This window comes from Schistocerca cancellata, chromosome 7 (assembly GCF_023864275.1).
Source record: "Schistocerca cancellata isolate TAMUIC-IGC-003103 chromosome 7, iqSchCanc2.1, whole genome shotgun sequence".
In the NCBI taxonomy this organism is placed as follows: domain Eukaryota; kingdom Metazoa; phylum Arthropoda; class Insecta; order Orthoptera; family Acrididae; genus Schistocerca; species Schistocerca cancellata.
Genome location: NC_064632.1, coordinates 398,405,040 through 398,431,340, shown reverse-complemented (window position 1 = coordinate 398,431,340; position 26,301 = coordinate 398,405,040). Strand labels below are relative to the sequence as shown.

The window sequence follows — 26,301 nt, the reverse complement described above, 5'->3', positions numbered from 1 at the left end:
CCAACCCTGGACAATGTTCTGTGGGCAGTGGGTACTCCACCACTTGCATGAGAATTGTCACGAACCTAAAACTCGGCGAAGTGACACATCAGAAGAAGAAATGTAGGGATACAGCCTTTCTGCCATACGTCCTCACGGTGACGGTCAAAATTGGCCGTATGTTGCCCAAAAACGGCGTAAAGACGATTGACGGACCAAACAAATAGATCAAAAAGTCGGATGTTGCGGAGACATGGCTTAGCCACAGCGTGGGGTATGTTTCCAGACTGCAAGGTTGAAGGAGAGCTTCTGTAAAGTTTGGAAAGTAGGAGACGAGGTACTGGCAGAAGTAAAGCTGTGAGGACGGGGCGTGAGTGATGCTTGGGTAGCTCAGTTGGTAGAGCACTTGCTCTCGAAAGGCAAAGGTCCTCAGTTCGAGTCTTGGTCCGGCACACAGTTTCAATCTGCCAGGAAGTTTCATATCAGCGCACACTCCGCTGCAGAGTGAAAATCTCATTGCAGATCAAAAAGTGTTTCTGATCAGGAAAGAACAAAAGGGTCCCCATTTGCAATTTTGGGAATATACCATTGGTCACCATTTCAGTAAATGTACTAATACTACCGTTCGCTCCTATACGTGTATCATCTGCAGAAAGACTGCACTGTGAATGAGCATTAATTTAAGTTAGAAATACGACTGGCTTCACAATTGAACTATGTGGTACACAGTATTGATTACTTTAACTGGAAAGTGCTTTAAGGACCATTTGCACTCGAGCGCTGACGATATTTAATTTACTTAACTTATATGTATCGATTTTTTAAGACAAGAGATAGCAAAATAAAGGAATTAACACCGCTCTCTTGTTGCAGCCAGGAGGCATAGGCATCTTCACTCTTATGTCATTTGTTGTCCTAAAAGGACGTAATATTTTGTGTGGCTCCATAGTTAGCCATATTGATACTTATTTGCAGAAAAGAGACGCAGAATTAATAAGTCACTCTCATTTGTGAATTATCTGCAATTATTTACACTCCTGGAAATTGAAATAAGAACACCGTGAATTCATTGTCCCAGGAAGGGGAAACTTTATTGACACATTCCTGGGGTCAGATACATCACATGATCACACTGACAGAACCACAGGCACATAGACACAGGCAACAGAGCATTCACAATGTCGGCACTAGTACAGTGTATATCCACCTTTCGCAGCAATGCAGGCTGCTATTCTCCCATGGAGACGATCGTAGAGATGCTGGATGTAGTCCTGTGGAACGGCTTGCCATGCCATTTACACCTGGCGCCTCAGTTGGACCAGCGTTCGTGCTGGACGTGCAGACCGCGTGAGACGACGCTTCATCCAGTCCCAAACATGCTCAATGGGGGACAGATCCGGAGATATTGCTGGCCAGGGTAGTTGACTTACACCTTCTAGAGCACGTTGGGTGGCACGGGATACATGCGGACGTGCATTGTCCTGTTGGAACAGCAAGTTCCCTTGCCGGTCTAGGAATGGTAGAACGATGGGTTCGATGACGGTTTGGATGTACCGTGCACTATTCAGTGTCCCCTCGACGATCACCAGTGGTGTACGGCCAGTGTAGGAGATCGCTCCCCACACCATGATGCCGGGTGTTGGCCCTGTGTGCCTCGGTCGTATGCAGTCCTGATTGTGGCGCTCACCTGCACGGCGCCAAACACGCATACGACCGTCATTGGCACCAAGGCAGAAGCGACTCTCATCGCTGAAGACGACACGTCTCCATTCGTCCCTCCATTCACGCCTGTCGCGACACCACTGGAGGCGGGCTGCACGATGTTGGGGCGTGAGCGGAAGACGGCCTAACGGTGTGCGGGACCGTAGCCCAGCTTCATGGAGACGGTTTCGAATGGTCCTTGCCGATACCCCAGGAGCAACAGTGTCCCTAATTTGCTGGGAAGTGGCGGTGCGGTCCCCTAGGGCACTGCGTAGGATCCTACGGTCTTGGCGTGCATCCGTGCGTCGCTGCGGTCCGGTCCCAGGTCGACGGGCACGTGCACCTTCTGCCGACCACTGGCGACAACATCGATGTACTGTGGAGACCTCACGCCCCACGTGTTGAGCAATTCGGCGGTACGTCCACCCGGCCTCCCGCATGCCCACTATACGCCCTCGCTCAAAGTCCGTCAACTGCACATACGGTTCACGTCGACGCTGTCGCGGCATGCTACCAGTGTTAAAGACTGCGATGGAGCTCCGTATGCCACGGCAAACTGGCTGACACTGACGGCGGCGGTGCACAAATGCTGCGCAGCTAGCGCCATTCGACGGCCAACACCGCGGTTCCTGGTGTGTCCGCTGTGCCGTGCGTGTGATCATTGCTTGTACAGCCCTCTCGCAGTGTCCGGAGCAAGTATGGTGGGTCTGACACACCGGTGTCAATGTGTTCTTTTTTCAATTTCCAGGAGTGTATATAGAATTTTACGTAAGTGTCATTCATATCGTAATGTACATGTTAAAATGAATATATGTTTTATTTAATCGTATGCTTTTCTCTGTTTTAGTAATTTTAGTCACTCCAGTGTCATGATTGAAGCTGAGGTCAGATATCAGACTTTGTTTACAAAAAATAGTATAATGAGCCCCGGCTACGTTCTGTACATCTTCGGACGTGCGAAGCTCGATAAATTCAAGGCGTAACTTGCATTTACTTTATTGTGTGACCTTAATGAACAATGCTACGTAAGATTTTATGAAAAATTAAGAAATTCAATTCCACTCTTAAAGGCGAAACAAAATTTAATCTCTCAATTACTTATACAAACAAGCAATAATAATAATAATTATATATTATTATTATTATTATTATTATTATTATATGTTATTATTTTATTTTTATTTGTTAAATTGCCCATCGCTATCGAAGTGGAATTCCTCTCGTAAAAGGAATACTGTTCCAGTGGTCCATAGTGGGAGTATGGCCTTCACCTTGACTTTGAGTTCTTCTACATCTGTCATTGTTTCCAAATATTCGAAGACAGACACTTTCAGCACAGACACAAGTTATTTTTTTCACCCTTATACGTCTATCACCTGTAGTAAGGACTCTTGAAGCATGCAGAAAGATTGCAATGTGAATAAGCACTAATTTATGAGAGAAATAGGATTGGGTCCAAAGTTGAACCCTGTGGTACGCAGTCTTGATTACTTAGTGCAGAGTGCCATTCAAACTGCAAGTCGAGCGTCCCTCGTAAGACTGTGAGGTAGTGGTACCAAGAGCTTAACATCGATTATGACCTTGACCCTGAACTTGAGTGAGACCCACCTGCAGGCAGCGTGCAGAGCGCGCAGGCGGCGGGCCCGCGCGCGGCGGCTGCGGCTCCCCGGCTCTCCATGACGCGCGCCCTCTGCGGCTTGTCGCCGCGCACGCTCTCCTCGTTGCTGCGCCAGTAGACGGTGGCCACCGTCGCCAGGCACTTGAGCTTCATCGAGCCGCCGTGCCGGAAGTGTGCCGCCTGCGACCGGAAGTGGAGTCCCAGCCGTGCCGACACCAGGCCTTCCGCGTCAGCCGGGCCCACCACCTCGGGGCCCACCAGCACGCTGGAATTCGCCTGCGGAAACCAGTCGCGTCACAGGTGTTCTCTTCAAAGTCCGAAGCAATTGATATGCTTGCGTTAGGAGTGTCTTCCTAAGGTTTTGATCCTCTATGGGAAACGTTCCAAACAATATACCGGGTGATCAAAAAGTCAGTATAAATTTGAAAACTTAATAAACCACGGAATAATATAGATAGAGAGGTAAAAATTGACACACATGCTTGGAATGACATGGGCTTTTATTAGAACCACCCCATATTGCTAGACGCGTGAAAGATCTCTTGCGCGCGTCTTTTGGTGATGATCGTGTGCTCAGCCGCCACTTTCGTCATGCTTGGCCACCCAGGTCCCCAGACCTCAGTCTGTGCGATTATTGGCTATGGGGTTACCTGAAGTTGCAAGTGTATCGTGATCGACGCTAGGGATTCTGAAAGACAACATCCGACGCCAATGCCTCACCATAAGCCCGGACATGCTTTACAGCTCTGTTCACAACATTACTCCTCGACTACAGGTATGGTTGAGGAATGATGGTGGACATATTGAGCATTTCTTGTAAAGAACATCATCTTTTCTTTGTCTGACTTTGTTATGCTAATTATTGCTATTCTGATCAGATGAAGCGCCATCTGTCGGACATTTTGTGAACTTTTGTATTTTTTTGGTTCTAATAATACCCCACGTCATTCAAAGCATGTGTGTCAATTTTTACCTCTCTGTCTACATTATTCCGTGATTTATTCAGTTTTCAAATTTATACTGACTTTTTGATCACCCAGTATAAGTCCAAAATAATGATGTGGAACAAAAAAATTACCTCCCCCCCCCTGAATCTAAGAGCGTCTAACACTGCCACGAGGCTGGATAAATGCTGGTAGCTTGCTTTAATTCTGTGTAGCTAAACGACTGCAGATAGCTCATTAAGTAATCCAGGGATTACGATATTGCAGTGCCGGTGTTATTCGGAATTACGATCCAAAGCTCCTTGGGACATACATGCGTGTCCAAATGAAAAGGCACTGCGGCGACTAGAGCAGTTATGAAATACATTACATGTATTCGCAGATGCGAATATCGATTATCAGCTGTGTAATGGAACGACGCCAATGAAAATTTGCGCCAAACCGGGACTCGAACCCAGATTTCCCGATTATCGACAGCGGTCGTCTTACCATTTGGCTATCTGAAAACGACCTGCGGCCTACAGCCAGATCGGAACTTCGCATTGTAACTCGGAATAAAATAGACACTGAAGTATCGTATCTATCCGCCGACACCGGACAAGAAAATTCCAAGTAAATTGTCTCCCTTCTACGGGAACATACATAATGAACGTATGATTAAAGGTCGTAGACACGTGGTTGACGGCATATAAAAGTTTGTGTCTGGCCGCAGCTCGTGCTCGGATAGCTAAGTGGGAAGGCGATCGCTAGCGATAAGCGGCAAATCCTGGATCGAGACCTGGTCTGGCACAAATTTTCTTTGTAGTCATTCCGTTATACAGCTGACGGTTGTCCATATTCGCAACTGCGAATACATTTCATGTAATCCAGGGATCGCACGAAACGAAACAGAATCTTCAGAATAGGAAATACTTGTAGTGCCACAAGGGTCAAAGTTGGGTCCATAAATATCTACACTTGCCGTTTCACTACAGATTTGCCTGTATATGTCTTCTCCCCTTTTCTGTTTATCTCACTCTGTCACCTGTATCTGTCCATTTCCTCTTCCTGGCTCTCCCTGTGCCACGATTTCCTCATGCCCCTCTCTTTGTTAATTACCTTCAGCGTCTGTCTGACCATACAGTCCTTCCCTTCCTATTGAACGTAACCTCCTACTCCTCATCTTCTCTCTTTACTTCTTTGTCTCTCTACCATCTGCCCATGGCTCCTCTATACCCTTCACCTGCATTACACATCGCCTCCCTCTTCCTTCCTCTCTGTTTCCTCCTCTCCCTCTCTCGATCTACCGCAACCTGCCCTCAAGCATGTTCATCAAAGAAGACTTGTAGCCTTGTACTGCCCATGATAAAATTGTTTGAAATTTGCCAGACATTTCCTCTCTCTACCTACAACCGAACACTGTTTTGGAGAAGAACGAAACTGCAAAGGTTGTGAGAGACAGAGGGACCACAGATCCAAGCCTAGGCCTCGGGATAAACGGACATTTGGATGCGAAAGTAGCAATTGCGAATAGTGACGGGGAGGGAGGGGGTGGGGGGGGGGGTAGGTGACGGAGTGAGGTTGTAAAACCATGGGAGGAAGAGTCAGTTCCATATTTAATGGATTTTTCCTTGCCCCTGTCTGTAAGAATGATGGACTGGTCTCACTCGTGGTGTGTTACTCGGGGTAGAGTACGTCGAGAGAGAATGGGGCACTGACAGACAGAAGAGATGTGGGCGCAGCTGCAGCTTTCGTTTGCCATCGGTAAGCCTCGATGTTTCCTGCTGTTCTTGGGAAGACGAAGCTATGATAGATCGCATTCCTGTTGTTTTTGTTTGTGCTTACTTGATTCAGTCAAATCAGACAGATGTTCTGGGGTAAACCCGGTACAGACGGTCATACGGGAAAGATACCAGTGCCTGTAGTTCTTCCAACTGTACAGCGCTGCCGGTCAAGTCGTAGCTAGTTAGTAACGTGGGTTATTGTTAGAGCTCCAGGTGACTCTTTATTTCAACTGAAAATAATTTCCTTGAGTTTACTTTTCAGTATATCATGAAATTATCTAGTATAACTTGTCTATTTAATCGTAACTTAGGCTGTATGAAGCCTGATCGTGAGAGGACCATACCATCATCGGGATGGATGGCCATACCATAAACGTGTTATATAATACATTTTGATTGGATCGTTAGTTTTTTACAGATCCCAAATAAGTTCATTCGAAAGGCCAGCTTTTTTAAGGAATCATGGAAAGAAGAAGACCTTAAAAATTCTATTAATAAAGTAGACAACGACGGTTATTCTGTGAGAAAAGCTTCCATGAAGTTTAATATTCCCTATGAATCTCTTGAGAGAAAACTGAAGACCGATTGGGATTCCAAAATTCCAGTGGGTCCTGGTTCTTGTTGGGGTACACCTAATGAGTTACCACTTGTCCACCACATAAAAAAATGGTGGCCCATGTTTTCCTTTAATGAGGGACCGTGTACGAAGCCTAGCTTATGATTTTGCTGTGCAGCTTGGCCTAAAACATAAATTTAATACTTCAAAAGGGAACATCAGGTTATGATTGGCTTCAATTGTTCTTATCTCTACATCCAGATCTAAGTCTGCGAAAATCCGAAGGAAACGAATCATGATACAGTCAAGGAATATTTCAACTTAATTTCAACCCTAACGGAAAAAAATTATTTCCCCAATGAACTGGGAAGTTTATTTAACATAGATGAGACAGCCTTCAGTTGAATAGCCGACCAGGTGGTTTTGTAGCAGAAAAGGGATCAAAAACAGTTCCTGTCATCATTTTGCCACAAAAAGGAGACACTATCACAATACTTGCCTGCTACAGTGCAGAAGCGATTTTTCTACCTCCTTATGCTGTCATGAAGGGAGTTAAAAAAGACAAGAAATGGAAAGACAACATGCCACCGGCAAGTAAAGTGGTCATATCAAAGAAATCTGTCGGTGTTAATGCTGAGATCTTTTTCGAATAGCTAAGGGATTATTTTGTGCCCCGAAAGCTCCTTGGAACACTTATGCAGATTTTGGATGGCCGTACTTCACACTCTAGATCGGTACAGATGTTGAAGTTTCCGAGAGGAATAGCACCATTATAATGTCTCCAGCCATACTTCCGATTATTTGCGGCCACTGGGTCGATCTGTCCTCAGATCTTTAAAGCTTAATTTTTACAACGTCGCCGAAGAACGGCGAAGGAATCACCCACTTCGGAAGCTAGGAGATAGCAATTTAGCGAGCTACTACAAGATTGTTGGGGAAAAGCTGCAACACAAGTGAACGCAGTCTCTGGATTCAAAGCAACGGAAATCTACCAGTTTAATCCCTAAGCAATTTCATATTACGCTTTCAGAAGTGATCCAGATAGAGTTACGGAAAATGAAATTATCAACGTATCTGGCCAAACACTCCATAAAAGAACTTCATCACCCTTGCCATGTTCATGTACGAGAGCAGATATCATCCAGTCATCTAGCCAGAAATCCACTGAAAGAGTTCTGTTACCAAAGCTGCAGTTCGCTACTACATCCACTAACTATACTTCAGCAGACAAATGTCAAAAATCTGAAAGAAGAACGTCAGCTCTACCAGGACCTACAAGACCAGATGATAGGTCTATTTGAAATGAAACGAACAAAATCATCCCACAGAAATTCTGAACAATATTTCACCTTTGCCAGCTAGACCTGAACCTCAAAAAAACACACTTAGATCAGCACGTAACCCCTGAGCATGACCGGCTCCAACAGTTGCCGAAACATCGGAAGATTTTATACAGGTGGTCCATTGATGGTGACTGGGCCAAATATCTCACGAAATAAGCGTCAAACGAAAAAACTACAAAGAACGAAACTCGTCTAGCTTGGAGGGGGAAACCAGATGGCGCTATGGTTGGCCCGCTAGATGGTGGTGCCATAGGTCAAATGGAAGCCTAGAAAAATTAAAGCTACAAACTTGGCGTCAAAAGAAAATATGAAAAACTTAAACGTGAAACTTGACGCAACAGGAATAAAGCTAGGACTATTGGAAGAAATAGTGAAAAAGGCTCGGATCAGGTATGTTAAAGATACTTAAGACGGTTCACAGTCGTCAGGTGATGTTCACTATAAGGGAGAGTCAAGTGACGAACTTCTTAAGGTAGAAGACGAGTGCGTTGGATGCGGGGAAGAGTATTCAGAAACAGACAAAACCTGTGACTGGATTCAGTCTGTCATGTGCGAGTGTTGGTTACATGAGCCCTGAAAGTCGTATGCTGATGTGTGCCATCGATGTGGTAATCCAATTTTTTAAAAAAATCTAAGCCTATAAAGTAAACATTCCTCTTCATAAAGTACGCTTGGTGCTAGATTCAACTAACTGTATAATTCAGACAGTTTCAAATTATTTTCTATATAAAATACTATATTCCAAAGTGTTAATGAAAATGAAAAAATTCAATAACTGTAAAATGATTTTTAAGAATGAGGTTCTGTTTACGTTATAATTTATCTACCGTTAGTGTCTTGATAAAACATTTTTTAAATGTTTTTTTTATTTTTTATAATTTTCTCTTTGATTCGAAAGTGTTTTGTCCTCTGGCCATCTATCCACACATGTTTGCCCATCTAATCCTTATCCTTTTCCTATCAGTATGAGTATTAAAGACCACATCAAATAGTCTTTCATTTTTCTAACAGGGACAAAACTTAAATACTTAGAAGATACCAGTGGTTTGTAGCTTGCAATTGCATGTAAAGCAGCTATTACTGGTCGCTTATGCGTTGATCAATACAGCACAGCTCTTGTAGTGATTTGAGGCGCTTGTGTTAGTCTGAGATGCACATGAGGGTTGAACAGAATAGCCTGGTAGTTGGAATTTATGACGTGAGTGTCGTGATGGTGGGTGGGGTGCAATGTGGGCAGGCATGTCATATGTCAGTTCCTGTAAATCGTCTACTACGTCATAGTCCCCCAATATCGCGTTTTACACCACTATTATGGGCATGATATGAAAAAATGGATTGATCGTATGACATTGTTGGCCGGGAGGCCCCATCCGGGGAAGTTCGGCCGCCGAGTGCAAGCCTTATTTCAGTCGACTCCACATTCGGCGCCTTGCGTGCCGGTGATGAGGATGAAATGATGGTGAGGACAACAGAACACTTAGTCCACGAGCGGAGAAAATGTCCAAGCTGACCGGAAATTGAACCCGGGCCTGCAGCTTGGGAGGCAAGCACGTTACCACCCAGCTAAGCAGGTAGACTGGGCATGATACATTTTTATTCGCGGTTAATTTTTCGTCAGAGGTTTTGTACTGTCGTCTCCGTGTCGGAGTACATGTCATCGTTTCATTCCCGACGTTTGGCTACGCATGTTTGTAAAAGTGTTACATTCTCTGCTTCATAATTGTCTTATATCTGTGTCGCAATAATCTGAAGTGGCTTTGCAGTACTTTTCTCTCTGTCAAGTATAATATCTCCATTGTAGCGTTACTCTGATGAAGGTGGATGTGAATGACTGTAGCATCTCTTCATCCGCGTAGTCGCCCTGTATTTGTCGCAGTAACCTTTTCTTCGTCGAGGCTTGTTGATAGCGATTATTTAGTATGACCTGAAGTTAGATCGTCTGTCAAGGTAGACTCCAAGATACCTGGAGTGTCTGTCAGGGATTGTGGGGTGTCATGTGGTTCTAATCTTCTGTTTGCCGTAAGTTATTAGTACATTAGGGGCACACCTTTAAAAGGATCATGACATAAAAAATACTGCCTTCTTTTACAAGTTTCCGTGGTTTGTGACCTTGTGACTATTTGCGTTCCGTAATATGTGTGCATGCTTAGGAGCGGCATGTGTACCCTACCGTGCAGATCATGTGGTCTACTGTACCTGTTCGCCGTTGACGAACCACGTGAGCTCCGCGGGAGGTCTGGAACGGCCGGAAGTGCAGTTGAGGTGCACCGTGTCGCCCACGTGGTAGCGGGCCCGCGCGCCCGTGATCACTGGGCCATCCTCCGGCAGAGCTACAAACACACGTAACGCCAGCAATGAGGCAAAGCATTTGAAATCGAGACACATGTAGCGCAAGAGGCATGCCCCCACTGTACAAGGTTATTGTAAACGATAGAAGCGATTTCATAAATTCACTGTAGCTACATTGTCACAAAGGCAACACAATCATAGAAAAACTCAAAAATCTTTGTATTGTTACAGCTGCACATCATATTTCTGCCACGAGAGCGCAGCAGTGAGCAGTTAGGCAAGATGGCGATAGATGTCGAGAAAGCATTTGTTGTGCTTTAAATACAAAAAAAAATGGTTCAAATGGCTCTGAGCACTATGGGACTTAACTACTGAGGTCATCAGTCCCCTAGAACTTAGAACTACTTAAACCTAAATAACCTAAGGACATCACACACATCCATGCCCGAGGCAGGATTCGAACCTGCGACCGTAGCGGCCACGCGGTTCCAAACTGACGCGCTTAGAACCGCAAGGCCACACCAGCCGGCTCTTTAAATACACTCACATCAGTCTGCCACAACCGTGCAGACACTTCAGAACGAAGTTCAACAAAGATTCAGCAGCTGCAAACTCCATTCGGCGACGGTGCTCCATCCCATGACCATAATGATGTTCGTGAATTTTTAAACAGGAAATTAAGGAAGTGATGGATTGATCGTGGTGGAACTGACAATCAGCAGTTCATGTCATGACCTCTATGCTCTCCCGACCTACCCTGATGCGATTTCTTTCGTGTGGGGTTATTTGAAAAATTTTATGTTTACTCGTGTACCAGTATATCTATCAGAATTGGGAAGTCGCATCAACAGCGCTTTTGAACAAGTTGATAGGGACGTGCTGCACCGAACGTGGGAAGAACTTCATTATCTGCTTCGTATCTGCAGAATAGGTAAGGGGGGAGAGACATACAGAGCAATTGCAATATATCAAAAAGAGCTTTTTGAGTTTTCTAATGCGTGTGCTAAGTCCTGTGACACTTTGTCAAATAATATAACTACAGAAAATCTGTGAAATCGTCTCAGTCATTTATAATAACCTTTTATGAATAACAAAAGACGTCATTATCAACTTCTTAGGTCACTAATAAAAACAGCGCCCTTGTTTAAACTTTATCAGTCAGCAAAAATAGAGCTTGAGCCACCGTTAGAATACAAGAGATAACTTTATACAGAGTACAACATCACATGCTATCAGTTATAACATTCTAAAGAACGCTGTACAAAAATTGCAAACTACAGTGAAATGAAACTCATCCAGAGTTAGAGCAGATTTATAACGATTTGGATAATTCAGAGTCAACAGTCGAAATATACGCATATATCTTAAAATATTGTGACCACTACCCAGGTCGGGATAAAATGCCGTTTAGTGTCTTTGTGGTCGGTTTACACGGCAAGCATAGAAGTAAGCGGAACGCAGATGAATGAGGAATTATTCTGGAAACAATACGGGCTCAAAAAGGTAATTCACTGACGTAAGCTACACCGACAAAGAGTAGGTTGTTATGGTTCGGCACCGAGCAACGAGGATCTCAGAAATGACAGAGCTGGTTGCTGTTCGTGTGCTACTGTCGAGAGCATCTATGGAGAGAGGTTAAAGGACGACGCGCCTCATCACAAAACGTGGAGATCAGAGACTTGTACACTCCGTCAAGCAGGATAAGCGACAGATCGGATGGCATTGTACAGTGCTGGTGCAACGGTCAGCATTTTGGAGCACACCGTTCAGCTCTCTTTGCCGAACATGGTCTCTGTAGCAGACGACCCCTGTGTGTTCCCACGTTGATCCAGAGACATCATCACTTACGGCATGGCACCCTAGACATCGGGCGCCTTCGGCACCACGCACAACGTCTCCGTAGTACCTACTGGACAGACGCCAAGGGAAATCTGAGTTCGGCCACGCGGAGTGGCCCCACGGTTTGATGCGCCATGTCACGGATTGCGCGGCCCCTCCCGCCGGAGATTCGAGTCCCCTCTGGGCATGGGTGTGTGTGTGTTGTTCTTCACATTAGTTAGTTTGAGTAGTGTGTGTAGGAACGATGACGTCAGCAGTTTGATCCCTTAGGAATTCACACACATTTGAACATTTGAAATCCGAGTTCCGAATCCTCGCGGCTAGACCAATAGGTGGCGACAACAGCGTCCCGGCCACGTAGCAAGGCAGCGAGCACGACGACGATAGAGGTCGTCGACGTACCGCATCTCTCCTCCATCCAGAGTCTTTCGTGCCTGAAATATGCCCGCATGTATCCTACACTAAGATGACTATTTAGACTGACGCACGGGCTTACCAAGCCAGTTCCAAAGCAGCAAACAACCGACAAGAAGATCTCAGCAGTGCGATGGACTCTGCCACTATCTTCCAGGACAGCACGCAGCCTCCACGTGCGATCGACACGTGCTATCCGGGACGTGTTATAATTTCTACTGTATTTGCGTCACTAACAAGGTAGTGCCAAGACTTTACTTTATGCTTCTATAATTGGCGGACATATAAGTTTTCTACTGTCGGAACTTATCCTACGAAGAATGATTGTTAGGTATTTTGAAAGTGTTTGCTTCCATGACTTAAGCTAAAGTGCGTTTGTTTATTTTCAAACCCAAGAATTAAGAAACTTGTTTTCTGTTTAACTTTTTCCAGACTTCATCATTTTGCAACCCATTAAAGAATCCTGTATTCTCAATTATCAATAGACTATTTTCATCTGTTGAAGAACTTAATTCTTTTTTTGATTCAGAAACTTTAATTTTGTTTTTCACTTGTGGAAGGACTTTGTTTAATTTCACTCTTGAAAGAACTTTATTTCCATAATACAGTGAAGATCGTGTCCCAGAAAAAACCTTGTCGTATGTGATTACCTATCTGTCTAGTGGATATCTCTGTGAAACCGGACTTAAAAAATTACGATTGCAGTTGGCACAGGATCAACGAGAGTGAACTGTGTGCCGGTTGGAACATGTCACCAGGCTGATGTTCATATCTGGATAAGCCATCATTCAGATGAACGGCAGTTCGAAACATGCAATGCACCATGGACTGTACCCATAGTGCATTGCATGCTTAGAACAGCCATTCCCTTGGGGGCACTATTATGCTACGGGGACATTCACCTAAGTTTCCATGGGACATATGTTGGTAATAGTAGACACCATAAAAGCCGTGGACCAACACAACATTATTGCAAACCATCTGAATTCCTTCATGCTTGTTGAACTAAACTGATGGCATCTTCTAGCGTGCTAACTATCTGTGTCACAAGACTAGAGCTACAATGGTTTGAGAAGCATGTTAGTGACTCACGTTGATGTCTTGACCCCCCAAAATTTCGTGATATGAAACCAAATAAACACATCTGAGACATTGTGGGCACCGTCTCTGCCACACTATATCACCGAAATTTATAGACGCTATGTGACCTGTACGTAGACGTCTGACGTCACGTACATCCTAACCAAGGACTTCTCGAGTCCCTGTATAAAGCCTCGCAGAATCACTTCTGCACTGCGTTTCAACATGCTTTAAGGATATGATTACAATTTTGTGACTCATCTGTGTCACTAATGGATTAAAACTAGGAAGTACATCTCTTGAACACGATCGGCTTAAAAAGCATCCGAAAACTGCAAGCACAGACTAAAACATAGTGAAAGTGCACGAAAAGCATAAGTAATATCATCCGTAATCAATCGCGAAAATGTATTTCACGACAGTGTTTGAACGAACGAGAGAAAGTCATTTGCTGTGACTATTTGCTGTGCAGGATGACCGAGGGAAGAAAATATCACTAACCTGTGTTCCAATATCTTGTGTCTCGGCAAAGAACAGACCGAGTTGGGTTTTATTATGTAGTTTGTGGAATCCTCGTTGATTCCTACATAGGATATTTACGATCTCCAAAAACTACTATGTGAGCAGTTAATATCTTCGAAAAGTCTAGAACATGCGTACATCAGCAATATAGGCATTTAGTTTTTTGAATCTGCTCGACGGCCGATCTTGAAAAACGGGAATAGGCCACTCATTTTTCCAATCATTGGGATCGCTTTGTTCCTTCAGCAAGCTACAGTACATGCTGTAAGGAGAGCAGCGAGTACTATACCAGCGCACTAAAAGCTCCTGTTTACTATGAGACTGTCTGAAAAGTGGGGTACCAGCAGCCTCATTCTACCTTCCTCAGCACCTTTAAAAATTCCCCAACAGTTTTCTTGCAACATATTCGGGTTCTTCTTAACATGCAACTCATCTTCCACAAGCTCCCCAACCTTTAACTTTCTGTCACCCATTAGTCCATCACTGTAAGTCACTCATACCCATCCACTCCCAGCTGACCATACTCACTCACTCATTCATCCCAAATCATTGTCATTATCTCTCTGTGTCTGTCAGTGTTCCGTGTCTCATAGTCAGAGTCTCCTTCGTTAACTGTCCTACAAATACTCTCTCCTCTGACTCTACCTGCTAGTATCTGATTCATTTCTTCCCTCTGGTGCTGTATGTTCTCACTGTTACTATCTCTCACTTCCTCGATATTGTCATCGTCATCAATTCTGATCTCATTACCACTGGCTCTCACCCATTTTCTCCTTCTATTTATTCCTCTCCCACCAGCGCTGTCTGCTTCACTCTTTTCCTAGAACTGTTCTGTTACTGTCTGCTATGTTTCACTGCCACTGTGTACCTCTAATTCTCTCACACTGCCACTGCCTCCTTCGCTCTTTCTATGCCACAGCCACTGTCTACTAACTCCCAATACTTATTTATTTTCTGTCTCTTTCCCATTGCCTCTGTCAAAGGTGCTGAGGAATGTAGAGTGAGGCAGCTGGAACTACACTTTTCAGTCAGAGCCATTTAAATAGGACCATATTTGTATTTTCTCTGCTCCGATAGTACCAATTTTCCGGTAGTACCGTTCTTTTCCTGCTATAGTAAAACATGCCATTCATATGAAAAGAGCTTTATGGGTTAGCAAAATTTTGATAGTCTACGTATGTGAAAATTAAATAACGCAAAACAAATTTTACACTTCAGAACTCCCGAAAACCTTCTTATGATAACGCTTTACAAACTACGTTTTCGCCTCAGATCGGATTTCACGTGCTTATGTTACGTGTACAAGAAGGATAACTATGGACCTCTGTATCTCGCAAACGGATAAAAATTTCAAGAAAATTGCCAAGTTAATTCGATATCGGGATCTTGGGAATATATCATAAAAATTTCAGCCATTTGCCTTCAATACTCGCCTTGTAATCCCAGGCTCGGTTTTGGTGACCAAAAACCATGTTTTGAGGTGTTTCTTGATAACAGATAAAGATTTTTGGAAACCAGTAGTGGTAGTTCTAGATAAATGTCTAGAGAATATAACGTTAAAATCCGAGCAATTTTCTGAAGTTATCTTTTTAGATATCCACTGGTGATGCCGAAAATAGGTGAAAAAGGCTTTTTAGAGTTTTCTCTGGAACCGCGAATGAATTAAATGGTGCCTCCGTAACCCCTTAAGGTGCACCATACCACATCTAATGCAAAAATAAGTAACCAATTTTCTCCGTTTTCCTAAACTTGAGGAAACGTGTAGTGCAGGATACTTACAGTAAGACGACCCTTCTGTTGGGTATACAAATGGTCCCTGGTCGGGGTCTCACCAGCTCACTTGACTTCACCTTTCTGTCACTAATAGAACTAAGTATCAGCTGCGGCTGCAGCCCATGCTGTTGCTTGCGTACCGAGGTTAGTGTAATATGAGCTTTCGGGAGACCATAAACTCCTCTATAGGAATTTACATAGATTCCACAAAGAACGGTCACGTTAAACCCAGCTTGGTCTGGTCGTCCTTAAGACACAAGAACAGCAGATGCTGGCATCCCTGTTAATGCCCTATTTCTTGATTACCAGACGCTCTTTGGTGCAGTACTTGACTTCCACCAAATGATCAAGATACGAGCACACGAAATATGAGCCAGCTTTTTGATCGGACAGAAGACCTCCGCACCAATAGAAAGGAGAGAAATATTCTGACACTCTGACGTAAAACTACTTCGGTCTTCCCCCAAGCAAGTCTTATTGGACCGTTACTGCTCACAGTGTATTTAGACGACGGTTGGATAACGTAGAAGTCTCCCTGATTATGTTCGCATTTGATACTGTTGTAGAGGGTGCCCAAAAATACCCACTGTCATTTCAAAATATTATAATTTGGAAACCTTTAGAAACAGAAAGTCGTGGCTTGTTGTAAAACGTTTAGCAGCTCTCAAAGCTATTTTCTGTTACGCCAGATTTCAGTGTGTGCCCCACTCGTCGCTTGTGAAACATAAAGGCGATATTCGAGTTCCGCTCACGTACAGGTCAGCACTGCAGCAACAACAGTTCTGATTACTTAATTTATTCGTGCACGAAGGATAGCAATGTCACTGACTATTTTGTGTACACGCAATCCTTGAAATAACCCCACAAAAAGAAGTCCAGTGGCTTGACATCTGGAGAGCGTGGGGGCTATGCTATGGGACCATCACGACCCGACCACACCTCATGAAATGTCATTCAAAGTATCCCATATGTTGAGGTACACCGTGGGATGCACCATCATGCTGGTAGATGATGGACGGTTGCAGCTCTTTGATCTGCAGTTGCAGGAACTGTGAGGCGTAGAGCCTTGCATTGCGCGTATGGAAGTAAGAGACAGTAGGCGGAAAACAGCTGCACATATGTTATGTCTCGCATGACACGTGTGCTCGGATCCAGTAGCTAGCTGCAAGTAGTTCCGACTGTGACTGAAAGATGCCAGCATCCTACGGACTATGAGATTACCAAGTAGTTAATATTACATATTTACGAAACAGAAGTGTATTTATTACGATTATTGCTACTTTTGTTAATTTTTGCTAATTTGTTAAATTATTAGTGTGAATGATGGTGTGAATGCGAAGTATTAAGTGAATAAATGTTGTTATGTTTATTGACTGAGTATACGTTAGCGTGAGAACTGTGTACATAGTGAGAGAATTATATTCAGGGGAAATCGTCAAGCGCACTTAATCAGTTTACTGGACTGGGGAAACAAGTAAGATTTTACGGTAATTATTTATTTAAAGGAAAAGTTATATTGATATTTGTGGGTTTTTCTAAATTTTTTCATTTAGTAAATTGTTCATAAAAGCTTTTAAGTTGTGACTGGTCAAAAGTAAAAGACATGGGATTGCGCGGTTTAATATTCAAACTGGATTGGTTACGATATATATCAGCCAATCAGAGGGCAGCACATTTGAGAGTATTTTGTGGGCTAAGAGAATTGCTTTGTGAAGCCTAAGTTCAGTTCGGATCTTAGCCGTGGTCATTTTCGGACATGGATATAAGGAGTTCTGAATAGACATGAAAATTTTACCGAATAATGGCTAAAACTTACCCGTGAAGTGTCGCAAAGTGGATGCCAACGTGTGAAAAAGACGAACACTAGAAATTCCGATTTTAACGTCTAAACTGGAACTTTTGAATAACTATAGTCCGCTTGTTACACAAGGCGCGACCGCATACTGAGCATTCGTAGTGGTCAAATTGTGTAACATCTGAGCGAGTATTTTGTCACAGCCAAGACGTTAGTTGCCGGGGACCATGTCACTGACTGCGCGGCCCCTCTCGCCGGAGGTTCGAGTCCTCCCTCGGGCATGGATGTGTTTGTGTTGTTCTTAGCATAAGATAGTTTAAGTGGTGTGAAAGTCTAGGGACCTATGACTCAGCAGTTTGCTCCCTCAAGAATTCATACACACACACACACACACACACACACATTCCGTTTTTTAATTCTTTTGGTAATGAGTTTGGTTGATCACTGCAAGCTGGGTATTTCGAATGAGCGTTACAGCACATGAATGACGAAACTGTAACTTAAGATTAGCATGGGCTTGGAGGTGTTTTGTATCAAACATGTGACCAAACACACTGAAGATTTTCGCAAGCTAAGAAAAACATTTTGATGCGACTGGGAGACATGTGTAGCGCATCTAGTCTCCGCTACAGCTTTTTCTAGTCGAGAACATTACTTAAAAAAAAAAAAAGCAGGAGAGGCGTGTGATGATGTGTGCATAAGAAGAAAGCACCGAAACGTGAGTGGATACTTTCTGTAGGATAAGGAAATAACCGAGCCGTTGCAACTGTTCAAGCTTGTCTACGTAAATACACTCCTGGAAATGGGAAAATGAACACATTGACACCGGTGTGTCAGACCCACCATACTTGCTCCGGACACTGCGAGAGGGCTGTACAAGCAATGATCACACGCACGGCACAGCGGACACACCAGGAACCGCGGTGTTGGCCGTCGAATGGCGCTAGCGGCGCAGCATTTGTGCACCGCCGCCGTCAGTGTCAGCCAGTGTGCCGTGGCATACGGAGCTCCATCGCAGTCTTTAACACTGGTAGCATGCCGCGACAGCGTGGACGTGAACCGTATGTGCAGTTGACGGACTTTGAGCGAGGGCGTATAGTGGGCATGCGGGAGGCCGGGTGGACGTACCGCCGAATTGCTCAACACGTGGGGCGTGAGGTCTCCACAGTACATCGATGTTGTCGCCAGTGGTCGGCGGAAGGTGCACGTGCCCGTCGACCTGGGACCGGACCGCAGCGACGCACGGATGCACGCCAAGACCATAGGATCCTACGCAGTGCCGTAGGGGACCGCACTGCCACTTCCCAGCAAATTAGGGACACTGTTGCTCCTGGGGTATCGGCGAGGACCATTCGCAACCGTCTCCATGAAGCTGGGCTACGGTCCCGCACACCGTTAGGCCGTCTTCCGCTCACGCCCCAACATCGTGCAGCCCGCCTCCAGTGGTGTCGCGACAGGCGTGAATGGAGGGACGAATGGAGATGTGTCGTCTTCAGCGATGAGAGTCGCTTCTGCCTTGGTGCCAATGATGGTCGTATGCGTGTTTGGCGCCGTGCAGGTGAGCGCCACAATCAGGACTGCATACGACCGAGGCACACAGGGCCAACACCCGGCATCATGGTATGGGGAGCGATCTCCTACACTGGCCGTACACCACTGGTGATCGTCGAGAGGACACTGCATAGTGCACGGTACATCCAAACCGTCATCGAACCCATCGTTCTACCATTCCTAGACCGGCAAGGGAACTTGCTGTTCCAACAGGACAATGCACGTCCGCATGTATCCCGTGCCACCCAACGTGCTCTAGAAGGTGTAAGTCAACTACCCTGGCCAGCAATATCTCCGGATCTGTCCCCCATTGAGCATGTTTGGGACTGGATGAAGCGTCGTCTCACGCGGTCTGCACGTCCAGCACGAACGCTGGTCCAACTGAGGCGCCAGGTGGAAATGGCATGGCAAGCCGTTCCACAGGACTACATCCAGCATCTCTACGATCGTCTCCATGGGAGAATAGCAGCCTGCATTGCTGCGAAGGGTGGATATACACTGTACTAGCGCCGACATTGTGCATGCTCTGTTGCCTGTGTCTACGTGCCTGTGGTTCTGTCAGTGTGATCATGTGATGTATCTGACCCCAGGAATGTGTCAATAAAGTTTCCCCTTCCTGGGACAATGAATTCACGGTGTTCTTATTTCAATTTCCAGGAGTGTATTTCCCATTATTGTTTTCTCTGCGAAGGAAATTGCTCCTATCATCCTATAGTGCATGATGCCACACTGAACATTAAGTTCCAGGGTTTAATGGATGTGTTCACGTCTGTTAAAATGTGTGTGAATTCCTAAGGGGCCAAACTGCGAGGTCATCGGACCCTAGACTTAAACACTACTCAGACTAACTTATGCCAAGATCAACACATACACCGATGCCCGAGGGGGGACTCAAACCTCCAGCGGGAGGGGCCGCGCAATCCAGGACATGGCGCCTCAAACCGCACCGACACTCCGCGCGGCTTCGCGTCTGTTGTGTGGGCTTCCGAAGCTCCAAATGCTAATGCTGTAGCGATTCATATGTCCAGAAATGTGGAACATTGGACTTTTCAGGTACTCAGGCTAGCTAGGACCATGCGAATGCGCACCTCATAGGAAGATCGTTTGGCTGCAGTTCTTAGACTATTTGCACTTTAGTCCGCAACTCGTGGTCGTGCGGTAGCGTTCTCGCTTCCCGCGCCCGGGTTCCCGGGTTCGATTCCCGGCGGGGTCAGGGATTATCTCTGACTCGTGATGACTGGGTGTTGTGTAATAGTGCTCAGAGCCATTTGAACCATTCTATTTGCACTCTGTAAGCAAAGACGTGTGCTGGATCAAATATAAAGACGCGATGTGTGTGTATTAATTTGTCATAAGTTAAAACATATTGACATGAAACGGTATTAAGAATGATCGCAGATCTGAGTGACAGTGTATTTAAATGTGATTTTCGGCGTCTATCAATGAACGATTTCTCCAAATGCGAATCATTCGCCAGAAACAATAACAATATATAAACTCTTAAGAGTGCTACAGTACTTGGGGATGCTAGATTATGTCTGTTTCATTGCGTGCAACGAGATGATTTTACTTATGTTCTGGATGGGTCTATGGCGTCCTGTAAGTGCAGAAGTGTTCAGCTAGCTATCAAAAGGTTTTCTGTGAATAGATACAAGATGTTTAACGATGTAAAAAAAACTTTTCTTCGACAAATCCTACAGAGATAATTAACGTTACAGGAAGACGGCATTCAGACAGTTGGGATTCTCGAGGAATGATCATGCGTACGAGACTGCTATCGGTCTGGTTTTATAGGCGTAACCACTTATGTAACAATCAATGGACAGGTCACCTTGTGTCCTGCCATTCGCTTGGTGCACGCCGAATTGATTTCTCGGGGCTGCGGTGGAATGCAGCTTGCACTCTGTCACACGTGACTGAGGCAAAGGGGCACACGTCCATTTCGAGGATCGTCTTTGAAATTGCCGGTCTTTTCGAAGATTCTGAACCACCTCACTCTGCTTGTTTTTGTCGTTGGTGCCCTCCGATATTGGCGTCGACAATTCGGCTCTAGCGTTGTCACAGATTTGCATTCTGCATCTTCTGGTCTGTCACTATTTCGAGGCAGCCCAAGACAAATCTGCAACGAAGGACAAAGGAAAAATGTTTTGAGAACTGTTAAATGATTTTTAACCAACCTCTATTCTCTGCACCTAATAGTTCCCAAGTTATACTGTTGCTGAAATGATAGCTGGACTTTATCGACACCCTGTATACAGAAAAGGCAAAACGAAAGAAAACAGCGGAAAATGTAGGAAGGAGTGTAGACGATTGAAATTTACTGAAGGGATTTAGAGTAGGGCACATGGTATGCAAATGCAACATTATTCGTCCGTATGCGGAAAGACCCGTTTTTGAATGGTTACACGATTGTCGAACCACTGGTAACAGCTATTGTACAGGGTGAATTACCTAAATATTCCACTTCTTTTAATTTGTGAATTGTTCAAGATATCGAAACGAGTTTCCGGCAAATGACATAAGGCGCAGGGGCATGTAAATCTGTTGCATGGCTAATACTCCTAATTATATTATAATTAATGAAGCAAGTGCGATGTTTTCAATGGAACGATGATATGTTAACGGCATTCGATATATCTTGAAATGTGGAGTAAAGTTATATAACGCCAGTTAATTTGGCGGTAAACCCTTTCGCAAAAGTAGACTATCTGCTGTGTACCACATTTCGTAAAAGTCAATATGGGCGTTCTTGATTCCACTTAAGTGTACAATTATCTTTAGACCTCCTCATAGATAAGCTTGTTTTCGGCTTTCGAATAATCATTATTTTAAGTAAATCAACTTTTCATAAATTTCAAGAAAATTGCATTGACGTCAGGAACGAAACCACACTCCCAAATTCTACATGTGCCTACGGCTCTCGTTGTCCTCGTAAACCGAAGGTAATGGATCAGTGTGACTTGAGCAGAAGTGCAGGATGCCTCGCAGACGTATGCGCGGACCGTATCGTCAAACTAGTGTCTTAATGAGGACGACTTTTGGTATGAGAAAATGTGGTGCATTCATCCAGGAAATTGCTGCTCGTATGGGACCAAGTATTTCGGCAGTTCAACGGGTGTGTGCCGAATGGTTCACGGAAGGCCGTAGAACACCGCGAGATGGGTCAGGTCGCACCACCCAGACCACCCCCTGAGATGATCGACACCTCATCCAGGTGGCACTCCATGACAGACCTGTGTCGTCCTTGGCTCTGGCGCAACAATGGAACAGTGGAACACATCGTACACTATCAGGGGTGACAGTCCGTCGCCGTTTATTGCTGCATGGGTTACGTGCACCTCATCCACTCCTCCGCCTATCTTTGACGAATGTCTAAAAACATGGTGGACGGCAGTGGTGTCACTGGAGACAGGAATGGAACGAGACAGTATTTTTGGACGAATCCAAATTCTGTATGTTTGAAAATTTTGGCAGAGAGAGCGTCATCACAGTACCTGCGTTCAAAGAAGACATACAGCATCAACTCGAGGCCTTATGGTGTGGGTTGCTGTTGGGTATAACCACAAATCACAGTTGATGCATGTCCAGGGCAATGTGACTGTGTGAATGACACCATGCGACACGGATCAATACCCTTTATGCAGTCCAGGCGCCAATTTTTAGCAAGACAATGCACGAATACGTCGCCTTCTTGGTGCCACAAGACGTCAGAGTTTTTCCCTGGCTCGCCAGATCATCCTAATTATCGCCAATCGAAAATGTGTGCTATATGGTGAAACGACGTGCTATGACCCAATGGCAACCACCACAGATGAACTTTGGAACCAGGTGAATGCAGCATGGATGGCTGTACCACAGGACGCCATTCGCGCCTTATGCGCGGCGATGCCATCACGCATGGAACATGTTGTCGGAGCCCGTGGGCAACCCTGTGCCAGGACACGTGCTGAAATTGGTTCAAATGGCTCTAAGCACTAAGGGACTTAACATCTGATCTCATCAGTCCCCTCGACTTAGAACTACTGAAACCTGACTAACATCAGACACATCCACGCCCTAGGCAGGATTCGAACCTGATACCGTAGCAGCAGTGCTGTTCCGGACTGAAGCGCTAAGAACCGCTCGGCACACTTGCTGAACAGAGTAGACTGAAATGCTAATCATTTCTACAGAACATACTAATGTATTGCCTTGTGAATACGAACGTGCTATGTGTAGTCGTTCAAGTTCTTTTATTATTTCTGAACATGAGTATATATCTCCATACATACGCTGCAAGCCACCATGCGGTGCATGGCGGAAGGTGCATTGTACCAACAATATAGTCCGCGTCACCTAGGAAAACACTTCCATGCAGAGAGGAGGAGCAATAGGCATGCATGGGGTTGGGGGACGAGATTTGCGTAAGCGTCGCTGCAGAGAGCGGGCAAAGTTGCGTCAGCTGCTCTTACAGCCATAGTCCACGTGACGTCGGAAGGCGAGAGCAGCTGACTTCAAGATGTCAAGTACAGTTCTTCTTAAAAAGATTAATGCCAACGAGAAGGTCATCAGAAATAGTTACAATATAGCGCGTTTCGGACTGTATTACAAGTAAAAATGTAATAAACATCAAAATTAACCTCAAATACTACCTGAGATCGTTATATTTGCTTGACAACTCTGTCTACTTCACAGAGTTCTTTAAAGAAATATGTAAATTTATAACGCGGGTGTGTGGGTGTGTTTCACTGTCGTTTAATGGAAATCACGGTGTGAAAGAAACAATTACGGGCAGTAAAGACGAATGCAAAAGACTATCGTGTAAATGGTCAGCATTTCTCTGTAAATTAACTCGCTCGACATTACAATGGGAGATCCCATTTATGATTCACGGAACAAACAAACAACTAGCGACATTCTTCGAATAAATCGAGGGAATTCCGAAAACCACCGATATCACGACAGCTGACCCTTCATGTTATTTTAAGACACTTTCCAATTCATGCTTTGAAAATGACACAGTGTTACCTTTCTAAATATCCGAGGTTTTGTCGAACTTATCCGACCGCATTCTTAAGAGTTGTTAGAGTACAGCACGCTCTCGGAAACGCTGAAATTTCATGACTAACTAGGTAGCTGCTTCTTTTTGGGCAATATTTTGAAACCTGTAGTTATGTCATTCATAAAAGCGGCATACCCTCGCATCCGTGGTGAAGAGGTAGCGTCTTGGAGTAATAGTCAAAACGTCGTCAGTCCTGCGATCGAAACACCCCACCGCTTACATTTTGATTAATCATCAACATAAGTGGCCGAAGATTTCAGGAATAAGAAGTCATCATAATTCTGCCAATGGCTTTGTCAAAGAGGGCGGAGGAGCGGACAGAAGAATAAGACGCTCTCTTGTCCTTGCGGTGATAAATTCCCTCTAAAGACGGAAGAATCAGCATGAGGATTCAGAAGGTAATAGAAATCACTGCATTAAAGATACATAACGTGTATCCACAGGACATATGGCTTGTAACTGAAAAAGTATTCGTGATGACCTCTCCATTGGCAAAAGATACCATAATAGTCACGTATTCGGATCTCCAGGAGGAGACTGCCAAGATGGAGGTGACTTGAGAAAAAAATTGAATAACCAATGAAAGGATAACGTTCTACGAGACAGGAAGTGGAATGTCACAAGCTTGAAAGTGGTGTGGAAGTTAGAAATGTGAAAAGGGGAAATGCAAAGTCTCAGGTTTGTCATAGCAGAGGTCAGTGAAGTGAAATGGAAAGAAGACAAGGATTTCTGATCAGATGAGGATAGGGTAATATCAACAGCAGCAGAAAATGGTATAACGGGAGTAGGATTCGTTATGAATAGGAAGGTTGGGCAGAGAGTGTGTTATTGTGAACAGTTCAGTGATAGGGTTGTTCTTATCTGAATCGGCAGCAAGCCAATAACGACAACGGTAGTTAAGATAAAGAGAGAGAGAAAATGTATGAGGATAATAAAACCGTAATCAGTATAAAAAGGAGATGAAAATCTAATAGTCATGGGCGACTGGAATGCAACTGTAGGGGATGGAGTAGAGGAAACGGTTACAGGAGGATGAGGGCTTGGGACAAGCAATGAAAAAGAAGACAGACTAATTGAGTTCTGTAATAAATTTTGGCTACTTCAGTAGCCTGTTGAAGAATCATAAGAGGAGGAGGTATTCTTGGAAAATTCCGGGTGATACCTGGGGATTTCAGTTAGATTACATTCTGGTCAGACTGAGATTCTGAAATCAGATACTGGATTGTGGATTGTAAGGCATACCCAGGAGCAGATATAGACTCAGAGCACAATGTAGTGGTGACAAAGAGTTGGCTGAAGTTAAAGAGATTAGTGAGGAACAATCAATATGCAAAGAAGTGGGATGACGAGATACGCTTGAAGTTCTCTAAGGCTACAGAAACAGCAATAAGGAGTAGCTCTGTAGGCAGTACAGTTGAAGAGAAATGGACATCTCCAAAAACGGCAATCACAGAAGTTGGAAAGGAAATCATAGGTATAAAGGAGGAAACTGCGAAGAAATCATGGGTAACGGAAGAAATACTTCAGTTGATCGTGAAAGAAGGAAGTCCAAAAATGTCCAGGATAATTCAGGAGTACAGAAACACAAGTCGCTGAGGAATAAAATAAATAGGAAGTGCAGGGAAGCTAAGACAAAATGGCTGCAGGAAAAACGTGAAGGAATAGAAAAAGAAATGATTGTCAGAAGGACGGACTCAGCATATAGGAGAGTCAAAATAACCTTCGGTGAAATTAAAAGCAAGGATGGTAACATTAAAGAGCGCAAAAGAAATTCCACTGTTAAATGCAGCGGATCGAGCGGACAGGTGGGAAAAGTACATTGTAGGCCTATATGAGGGACGAAGATTTGTATGATGTAATAGAAGAAGAAACAGAAGTCGATTTAGAAGAGAGGGGATCCAGTATTAGAATCATAATTTAAGAGAGATTTCGAGGATTTAAAATCAAATAAGGGAGAAGGGATGGACAACATCCCATCAGAATGTCTAAAATCATAGGGGAAAGTGGCAACAGAACGACTATTCACGATGGTATGAGTCTGGTGAAATACCACCTGACTTTCGCAAAAATATCATCCACACAATCTCGAAGAC

The 26,301-nt window shown here is 44.5% G+C and overlaps 1 protein-coding gene across 1 annotated transcript in view; it reads right to left on the bottom strand.

The window, feature by feature from the left end:
• Nucleotides 1–3,253: 3,253 nt before the first annotated feature.
• Nucleotides 3,254–26,301, bottom strand: part of LOC126092790 (cell adhesion molecule 2-like) — a 164,060-nt gene continuing 141,012 nt past the window's right edge. Inside the window, exons 4-5 of the mRNA XM_049908518.1 lie at nucleotides 10,101–10,234; nucleotides 3,254–3,574 (exon numbers count right to left, since the gene is read on the bottom strand). Of these exons, the coding sequence (XP_049764475.1) occupies nucleotides 3,254–3,574; nucleotides 10,101–10,234 (455 nt within the window). The remainder of the gene's footprint in view (nucleotides 3,575–10,100; nucleotides 10,235–26,301) is intronic.